This window comes from Eupeodes corollae, chromosome 2 (assembly GCF_945859685.1).
Source record: "Eupeodes corollae chromosome 2, idEupCoro1.1, whole genome shotgun sequence".
In the NCBI taxonomy this organism is placed as follows: domain Eukaryota; kingdom Metazoa; phylum Arthropoda; class Insecta; order Diptera; family Syrphidae; genus Eupeodes; species Eupeodes corollae.
The window spans coordinates 99731483-99741582 of record NC_079148.1 but is presented as its reverse complement, the minus strand read 5'-3'; the positions used below and the strand labels follow the sequence as shown (position 1 = coordinate 99741582).

At 36.4% G+C, this 10100-nt stretch overlaps 2 protein-coding genes across 2 annotated transcripts; both read left to right on the top strand.

Moving 5' to 3' along the window:
* The first annotated feature begins 5860 nt into the window (after nucleotides 1–5860).
* LOC129945755 (40S ribosomal protein S17) lies at nucleotides 5861–6687 on the top strand. Its single transcript, XM_056055658.1, has 3 exons — nucleotides 5861–5982; nucleotides 6152–6303; nucleotides 6383–6687. Exons 1-3 carry the CDS (start codon nucleotides 5980–5982, stop codon nucleotides 6621–6623), a joined length of 396 nt encoding a protein of 131 aa, XP_055911633.1. The 5' UTR covers nucleotides 5861–5979; the 3' UTR covers nucleotides 6624–6687.
* Nucleotides 6688–8028: 1341 nt separating this feature from the next.
* On the top strand, nucleotides 8029–9206 carry LOC129946751 (uncharacterized). The gene is made up of 4 exons (XM_056057067.1): nucleotides 8029–8288; nucleotides 8344–8412; nucleotides 8493–8555; nucleotides 8620–9206. The coding sequence occupies exons 1-4, from the start codon at nucleotides 8210–8212 to the stop codon at nucleotides 9015–9017; spliced, it is 609 nt and encodes a 202-aa protein (XP_055913042.1). The 5' UTR covers nucleotides 8029–8209; the 3' UTR covers nucleotides 9018–9206.
* Nucleotides 9207–10100: the final 894 nt, after the last annotated feature.

Below are 10100 nucleotides of genomic sequence, written 5' to 3'. Positions count from 1 at the left end.
ATTAATAAACATAGAAGATTTTATTAACATTAGTGGTTAACTTAAAAATAATAATTCTTCGTCGAAATCGTTTTTTACATTGTCGTCTACGTCGTCGTCGTTGCTGTTCTCGTCGTTGGTGTCGTCGACTTTACTAGCTGCATCGTTACCATTTTCACTATCATTAGCATCATCCTTGTCATTTTCACCATCATTGTTGTCATTGTCATCATCTGTTGTGACAACAACAGTGACAACAAAAAAAAGCAGGTACACAGCTAGGTAGGCTTATTAAGTATGAAAAGAGGGCAATATTTTTTTTTCACAAAATATGCGTAGGAAAACGGAAAGTGTTAAGTAGCATATATACGCATCAAAATCTCATCAAGCATGTGAGAGTGTGTTTGTAAATTCTTTTTCGCCATGAATATACACACATCAAGCATGAGGCATTAAGCACATTTCTTCGTAGATTTTTGATGTGAATGGATGTGCGGATTCTTTGTTAGAAAAATATGAGTGACAAGGACGATTGTTGCATAGCTCTGGGACTAGCGCTGGCTTTAAAAATGAAGAAGACAAATTTGCGGAAAAGACGGATCTGGATGAAAGAGTGACTTTAAAAATTTCGTTCGGATGAACGAGGACACATACAACCAACTTCTGGAAATTATCAGAAAAGATACCGAAATTCGAGAAGCTATACCTGTTAGTCAACGTCTGTCAATAACTCTTCGGTTTCTGGCTACAGGCAATACATTTGCAGACTTAAAATTCATCAGTGCTATTTCTGAACAGTCTATTGGTCGTATTGTCATGGAAACGTGCGAAGCTATTATTGAAGCCCTAAACGATCATATCAAAGTAAATAAAACTTTATTTTTCCAATGTAAATATTTTGTATTTGTATTATTTTCTCTGTATTTTAAATCAAAATTAGAAATATAACTATTTAAATGACGAAAAATACCGAGAAACTTCAGTATTTTGGGGAGAAAACTGCACTGCCTACTCTGCCAGCTCTGACGTTGATTCTCATACTTCGATAATGCGCAGGATTTCTCGTTGTCGCGTATGAAATTCATTGCCTCAAAATAGAAAAGAGTTGGATCATTTTCTTCACTGTTTCCTGCTCCGCTTTTTTCCAGGGCCAATATTCTTTTCAGCTCCCTTCTATAGTTCGTCCGCAGAACATTAATTTTTTGCATCACATTTTATTTGGTCGCTTCGGGATACTTTTCTTTGTATTTTAGAAGGAGCATTTCGTACTGCTCATTTTTCAAATATCGGTTGTTGTACTCCTTCGACTTAATGTTCCACAACGCTGACCGGGAACGGTAAACTTCAATTAATTCTAACAAAAAATTTGTATCCTCCATCATGCACATTAAAAAAAAATCCTTCCGAATGATGTCTTCACACTAGCAACGCAAAAACAAGAATGATGCTTGATCAATCAATCAATCATGAATACACACTTTTTAACCACTTGTCAAGCATAGACCCCTGATTGAAGAAAAATCAAAACATTTTGATTTCGCTTCAAGCATACACACGCTCTATACGTGTTCCCATTTCACAAAACACACTATTAAATGCTTGATGAGATTTTGATGCGTGTATTTGCCGCTTTAATGCTGATGCAACCTAAATGTAGTTTCGCAAATTGATTGTTGAGGGGAGCTACATGCCACACCAACATAAACGTCAAAATTTCCATCCTCGAATTTCCTTTTCGTTTGCTTTTAACCTGAACCCTACTCGCCACGAGGTGAAAGTATTTAAGCATAACGAGCATAATTTACATTATGTACATAATTTAACTTAATTGCCTATTGTATATATGTATATAAAAAAAAACACTAAGTAAGTTTGAAAATGCATATACTTAAATGCATAATAATATATTTAATTAACTTGAATAATTCATTTATTTAATAAAGGTTTTGAAACCAGCATATTTTGAACTAATTTGTTTGATTCGTGCTAGTTATCAAAAAGGTCTTTGATTGCCACCGAATTTGTAGCAACAGAAAGATTCATGTAGTATGAAATGAGGACGATGAAAATTCTTTGAGATGATATGAGGTTCATTTTTCTGTATGTAGGAGCAAATGAGAAGAAAAGATTCTTTAAGGATAAAAATAGGGCCAACATTTCGACTCGAGTAATGCTGGCATACCAATCGTCAATGTAAGCTATTGGCAATGCAAGACGCTATAAAGAAGACAAACATCACATGGAATAACATCACCACGTGTAAGGTCACAAAAAAATCCGCCCTCCTCTAGATTTAAAGCGATCAAGTTGCTTGCTATCTCTAACCGGTCACTGTTTATAGAAAAGCAACTCCACGCTGCTAGGCGTATTCTCAATTGGCTTTTGTAGAAGCTGTATGGATGAGGAAGAGGAAAAACCGTTCTTAATCTCCTCTCTACATGCCCTACAAGAACGCAAGAATTACCCTCATATTTCGTAAATTTATTTCATGACAAAAGATTTTGGTGCGGGGTGAAAAGTTATGGTAGCCAGTACGTGTTTTCCACACCTCAACATCCACGAAGGAACTTGGAGTTCTCCAGATCAATCTACCGTCAACCAGATTGACCATATTGCGATCGACGCCAGACACGCTTTCAGCATCATGGATGTCCGAACTTTCCGAGAAGCTAACATCGACGCGGACCACTACCTCGTTTTAGCCAAGGTAGCAGTTCGGGTTTCCAGACCCAAGGCAAAACAGGGAGGTGCTGGGAGAAGGTACAACGTCGAACGGCTACAATCGCAAGAGATCGCCAATTTATTTTCCGATCGAGTTACAAGTAACCTCTCTCGAGGTCCTCTGCCGCCAACACAATGTATCGAAAACCAGTGGCAACATTACCAAGATACAATCAGAGAAGCCGCCTCTGATGTGCTCGGTTTCAAGCAGCCATCAAAAAAGAACCTCTGGTTTGGTAAGGAATGTCGGCAGGCAAATGCAGCCAAATAACAGACTCACAAAGTGGCGCTGCATAGAAGGATGAGAGTTGTTCACGAGTTATAAGAGCAGAAGAGGAGATAGGAACACCGATTTCTTAGAATTAAAAAGAGAGAGCATGAGAAGCGTGCGGTCGAACATGTTGAGAGGTTTAAAAGCAGGAATGAAGTTCGAAAGTTTTATGAACAGGTAAAACAAAATTCACAGGTACATAAACCTGGAACCGAAGGCTGCAAAGAAGAAAGTGGAAACATCATAGTGGAACCGCAGTCAATGCTGAGGATATGGAAGGACAACTTCTGTAGACTGTCTAACGGCAACGACGAACTGAATTCCACTGTCAGGCAGGATGATCCATTCAACATAGACGACGAAAGCCAACAACCACGTCCTCTTGACTTAAACGAAGTAAAGATTGCCATATCTAAGCTGAAGTCTAATAAAGCCGCTTTAGCTGATGGCTTGAATGCCGAGCTCTTTAAAGCAGCTGAAGATAAGTTGATTAGGAGGATGCACCAACTTATCTGTAAGAAATAGTTGGAAGGAATCATGTCTGATAAATGGAACCTCAGTATTGTTTGCCCGATCCTGAAAAAAGGAGACCCTCTAAACTGCACCAACTATAGAGGAATCAGTATACTTAACATCGCCTATATCTGAACGTCTAAAGCCCATCATCAACAACCTGATAGGTCCTTGTCAGTTTTAGACCAGGAAAGTCCACAGTCGATCAAATATTCACATTATTTCACATCGATTTGAAGGCCGCATATCAGAGCATCTACAGGGACGAGCTGTATAGAGCCATGTCTAATTTTGGCATCCCTGCCAAACTCGTCCGTTTGTGCAGGATGACCATGGAGAATTCACGCTGCTCCATAAAGGTTGGAAACATTTTAACAGAACCTTTCGATGTCAAAAAAGGTTTTAGACAAGGTGATGCGCTGTCATGTGATTTTTTTAACATCGTTCTTGAAAGAATAGTGCAGAGCTAACACGTCAACACAAGATTCACTATCTTTCAAAAGTCTGTCCAATTACTGGCATATGCTGATGACATTGACATAATCGGAAGAACTCAGCGTGATGTCAATGTGGCCTTTGTGAATATTGAGGCAGAGGCGGCAAAAATGGGTTTAACGGTTAATTAGGGGAAAACAAAGTACATGCTATCATCAAGAAAGGACACACAACACCGACGTCTTCGTCAAAACGTCACCATCGACAGACATAACTTTGAGGTAGTGAAGGACTTCGTCTACCTAGGCTCCGCTGTAAACGCAGAAAACAACACCAACGCTGAGATCAAAAGCAGAATAACTCTTGACAAAAGCGGATGGGTCGCTTTGAGAGAAAAGTGTGATCTACGGTCCAGCATGCATCGAAGATGAGTGAAGGAGAAGATGGAACGACGAGCTGTACAGCGACGTAGACTTAGCCAGAATAGTAAAAGTTCAACAAATAAGATGGCTGGGTCACGTAGAGCGCATGGAAACCATTAATCCGGCCCGGAAAGTCTTCGAAACCACACCCACAGGACAGCGCAGTAGTGGAAGACCGCGGATCAGGTGGTGCGCACAAGTGGAAAGTGACCTCACCCAACTTGGAGCGCGAAACTGGAGACATTTAGCTAGGGACCGAGCTAGATGGAGAAGTTTGTTGGGTGAAGCCCTAGTTCACACAAGACTGTAGCGCCACCTTAAGTAAGTAAACGACTTATCTAAAACATTCCAATGCTTGTTTTCAATAATGAAAACTTATGATAGATATAACTGGCGCCTAATACAATGACAGAAAATAAAACAATTCTACCCGTTTTCCATGTGTCCGAAAAAATCAATTTTTAAAAGAAATCTGAATTTACTGAATTAAATTGAATAATAATGTAAACTTTTTAACTAGGTAATATTAAATGTAGAAAACACACACTTTTATCGACAATTTTACAAAACTTCAATAATTTCTTAAAATGACAAAAAACCAAAACACATAAGGAGTCTGTTTTTCGACGTGTTTAGATAGTAACAAAGCTGATTTTTTTTCCTTGGTGGGTGGAAAACGAGTAAATTTTGCTGTCATTGAGTTTTTTTCGACAATGAATCAGTAATAGTTGTTTCTATTAAAATTTCATTCAAATTTGGCTTCGATTGATATTATTTTAAAGAATAAATTGAGCCTGCAATATCAGTGAATTAAATTTCAAAAAACATTCAGCCCTATTGTGAGTTTCACCCGAACACGATTCTAGCCGAAAAAAATCCTTTTTTTTTCAATACGAATAAATATTTAAATCATATGGGCATGTTTATACTTTTCAGATTTCTGATTATTTTATCAGGCAGCTTAAATAAATAGTGAGATTTGTGTTTCCCTTCCTCCTATTTGATTTGTGAGATAGAAAAACAGACAGAATGTGTAATTTTTTGAAGTTTTCCTTTTAATTGTATTTCTGGTGGCGGAACGTCATACTAATGAAACATCGCAGAATCGTATTACATATGTAAATGTACCTTATTCAAACCTCTGCTGAACTTCAGTCAATCCACTGAAATTGCTGTTTATATTAATTGCTGTTAAGGGCTGCTTTATTACTTTTCTGTATATGCTTTCGATTAATATCAAACTGCAAAACTAATCACTGATTATTTAAAAAAAATTATTAAATAAATACTCTTAACGTTTACCACAGTGTTATTTAACGCACCAACTGCGTTTCGTCTGAGATTTTTATAGGATACACATTTGTAGGTGGAATATAAAAAATTGCGAAAAACTGGATAAAAAAGCTTTACACCCAGTGACATTTCTATAATTGAGACAATCATGCATTCAACTTCAACGAATAAAAAACATAGAATCTGGTCGAAAAAGCGTACTATATTCATACATTACTCTTTAAACGCACCCCGGATGTCGAAAAGTATCTATTGAAACTGGAAGCTCAGCGATAAGAAAACCTTCCAATTCGACGTCCATACAAGAAAACATTTCGATTTTCTTTTCCGGTATACTCGTCCGCCATGGTAGGTGTCATTTGTCAAAATTTATTAAAAAAATCTTTAAAATCTTATGGCATCTTTCTATTTAATTAAACTTTCAATTAAAATATCAAGTGAATAATGTGATCTCTTTAAAATGATTTATCTATTTCTCCAAATCATTAATTTGTGGTACTTTTATGTTCAAATTTAGGGTCGTGTCAGAACAAAAACCATCAAGAAGGCCGCTAAGGTCATTATTGAGAAATACTACACCCGCCTTACCTTGGATTTCCATACCAACAAAAGGATATGCGAGGAAGTAGCCATCATTCCCACTAAACCCTTGAGGAACAAGATTGCTGGGTAAGTTTCCATTTGGAATTGAAAAAAAGTCGCAACTTGTTTATTTATACAACAACACAATTTATCTTCTCTCCTTTAGTTATGTTACACATTTGATGGGACGTCTCCGTCACTCACAGGTCCGTGGTATTTCCATCAAGTTGCAAGAAGAAGAGCGTGAACGTCGTGATAACTACGTTCCCGCCGTATCTGCTTTGGAACAGGATATCATTGAAGTGGATCCTGACACCAAGGAGATGTTGAAGTTGTTGGACTTCCACAACATTCGTGGATTGCAACTAACCCAGCCCGCTACAAACAACTTTAACCGAAGGAACTAAGAAATTCCTTTGATTTTTGTGTATTGAAAAAATATGGACTAAATACAAGTTTTTAAAAAAATAATGGATATGGAAATTCTCATTGATTTAGTTCATATGAAACATTGTGTAAAAGTGAAAAGACCCACAAAGTAGTCTCGAGAGTTTTATTCGAGTAAAATTAGGAGGGCACTTTAAAATGCTACTGGATCTTGGCTGTTTTAATAGTTTATTGATTCATAATGCTACAAGTAAGTTGCTTGTGAGTTTAAGTACATACATAACTTGTTACAATCGAACATAACCTATTTCTGATTTGACATGAGTTCTAAACTAAACTTGATTCTGTAATTCTCTGAATTTTAATCCAGTTTCTTTCAATTTGTGGACCTTCAGTTACAATTTGAAACAAACGCAGAAACCTTTCAAATCAGTGGCATATTTTCTGTGAGTTCTTCTGTGCACAAGAACCTGGTAGTTGTTTAAAACGTTTTCAATCCTTCAAAATAGAATATGAAACTTAGTTTATCCAAGGTTGGAAAAGGTATCTCCGAGAAGTTTTGACTTGAACTGAAACATGTCTGTATAAATGTAGTTAGTTCTATTTATTGGAGTACATAAGAAACACATTAAATTAAGTTAGCCAAGGAAGTTAAGAGATTTTGGATTGTAACCTTATTCGCTTTAACAAACTTTGATTTTGTACACATTATTACCTGTGCTAGCTTCACAACAAGCACTACTCTCTGTTGGCATTCAATTTTTATGAGGATATGGCTAACAATTCGTAGGATAACAAATACTGGTAGAATGCATTTTTTACTATGGTGGCTCACAGCTTATTTGACCTATCATTAATTAAAAAGTTTATTAGGGAATAGTAATCTATTCATTTATTTTACTACGATTAAAATATTCAGTGTCAGCAAATTAATGTAAATTTCAATATTTTGTATGTCCACCCTTCTAATACTGCCTTTAGTCGCCCATTCTTCAGTCAATGCAGTTTTGAGAAACGAGCGTCTTATGCCCAATTGCTCTGCACTTTGAATCAATTTTATTTTTTAAGGATATTGAGGTACAGCATTTTTTTCCATATTTTCCACACGGTTTTCAAAAACAAAACGGTGGATTATGGCCTTGGCCGTGCCGTCTGGTTTATTGACAAGAAAGCTAATGTTCTAATACAACGCATCCAAATCACAATTTAATAACTTCCCATTTAGTTTTGAAAGAGCGCAGTTGCTTTTTCAACGACTATCAAAAAATTGCAGGGTTAAACGTAATGGTTTACATCCATACCTTTGGTACTTCACGTTTTACTCAAGTCAAGCTCTACTCAAAATGTTCAGGCGTTTCTAAATCATATGCTGACCCGCACGCATACATTGAAAAAACCGATACACGAAACGAGTCACTGGTCGCATTCGAAAAGCTAGTGGCTACGTAGTCAAGGGGTTCTGATTGGCTAAATCTAGCTACAAAAGTAGTTGAAATTTCCCCTCCGACGTAGTGTAAAAATTTCGGCTAAAAAGTTAGTTGGCACTGATTTTGACGTTTCACAATCAGCTGTTGAAAAAATTTAAAAAAGATACAAACATTTCAAAATGAAACTTATTGTGCAGTATTTAGAAATAAATTACGAAATAGAGGCAGATGAAGAAATTTGCAATAAAATCTTAACAGGTAATGTTTTTTAAGTGCAATAAACAAAACAATTCACTTAACAATTTTGTTTCAGATCCAGTGTATGCCGCAGCATTCATGGAACAAAATTTGAGTGCACAAAATGCAGAACATACGGAGGAAGGTAAATTTGAGTTATTTTGAAAAATCTTAAATTATTTCAATGTAGTAAGCTAAAAAATATATCTAACAATATTATTACAGATTCAGTGTCTACTCCAACAAATCTTGATTATGCACAAGAAAACACAGGCAATATAGAGAAAGGTAAAATTAAATTGTCTCTTATTTAAAAAAAGAATACCCTATTCATAAAGATTTAATTTTTTAGAATCTTCTTGGGAGCACCGCACCGTTCTTCTGTTTTTAGAAGAATGTAGCAGGCATAAACATGAGCTAAGAAACCCAAAAATCAGGCGCAGGACGGTGTTCCTTAAAATTAAGGAGGCGATGGAGGGTAAAGGCTACAATTTTAAAGAGAGCTCGCTGGAAAAGAAGCTGGGCAATTTAAAGATAAGGTATAACCGCATCCTGGATAACAACAAAAAAACTTCCACAGGTCGAGGGCGCATGTCCTGGCCCTACTTCGAACAAATGTGCCTAATATATGAAGACGAAGTTAATGTCAGGGATGCGCCTACAGTGAGCTCTCTGAACCCTTCATCGCTGTGTGCTCCCTCGGATTGCACTCCCTCGGATTGCACTCCCTTTGTATTTGTTTTTATTTAATTTAAAAATATTGTTGTTATTTGTTTAAAATTCTTAAAACTTTCTCAAATGTTTCCGATTTTGCGTTTGTTTACTTTTGCATCTGTCATTAATATGACAGCTCAGGATTGACTAGCTTTGTAGTGAAGTTTTGCATTCACAAATCTAGTTGAATTTCGACTACGTAGCCACTAGCTTTTCGAATGCGACCACTGTTTGGTGCGGATATTGGTGGATTGGGCCATTTTTCTTCGAAAATGAGCAAGGAGTGGCCGTTACAGTCAATGACGGCTTTGCTTCCATTTTCAAAAAAAATTATATCGCTGAATAACATAATACATATTAATGTATAGAAGAAAGGTTCCCTTAAAAAATCTCTGAGTATCTGTTAAGCCTTCACTAATACTAAATCGGATAAACAATTTTGGTTTAAGGATAAAGGAAATAGGATGCAGGAAATAAGTGACTCGAAAAAAAAAACATAAAATTAAATTCGACTGATTTCACACCACACCATTTGCAAATCTAAGAAGAAATGGACGTTCAATTGTAAATAAAAAGGTTCATTAATGGGTAAATCGCGATTTCGAATAGGTTTTCAAAGGCTTTATAATTCTCTCCATATGCTGTCAGATGTGAACAAATATGTTATAAAAAAGTGATGGCTAGATTGTTTAAGCAGTTTATGTGTAGTTGGATGACTGTCTAAAGTTGCACAAGTTCTGGACATTTTTTTTGAAATTGCATAATTTTACTCTTATTTTAACATTTCCTCGTGAGATCGTTTCAAAGGAAACATTGTTTTTTGGGCATGTGGTTTTCAATCTGGCAATATTTTTTCTGGAGCCGCTTTTTTTGACAGGTGTTACTTTATTGATGCCCAGTTTGGTTTGGCATTTCTAGTTTGAATTGATTGACGCCTAAACAACGCTTTCAAACTGTCCAATTTACTTTGAAAACCATCATTTTGTTTGTAATGCGTATCGCATGGTTTTTGTTTTGCGATCAAGCTCACTTTATAAGACTGCCGTATTTGGAGTGATAATCATCCCTAAAGGGTATGTTGAAAAATCGTTACATAAACAAGAACTAACTGTATGGTAT

Coding starts and splice junctions, on each gene's coding strand:
- LOC129946751 (XM_056057067.1), top strand. CDS start 8,210: ATGAAACTTATTGTGCAGTATTTAGAAATAAATTACGAAATAGAGGCA. Junction 8,413..8,492: donor TGCAGAACATACGGAGGAAG/GTAAATTTGAGT, acceptor ATATTATTACAG/ATTCAGTGTCTACTCCAACA. Junction 8,556..8,619: donor CACAGGCAATATAGAGAAAG/GTAAAATTAAAT, acceptor TTAATTTTTTAG/AATCTTCTTGGGAGCACCGC.
- LOC129945755 (XM_056055658.1), top strand. Junction 6,304..6,382: donor TTGAGGAACAAGATTGCTGG/GTAAGTTTCCAT, acceptor TCTCTCCTTTAG/TTATGTTACACATTTGATGG.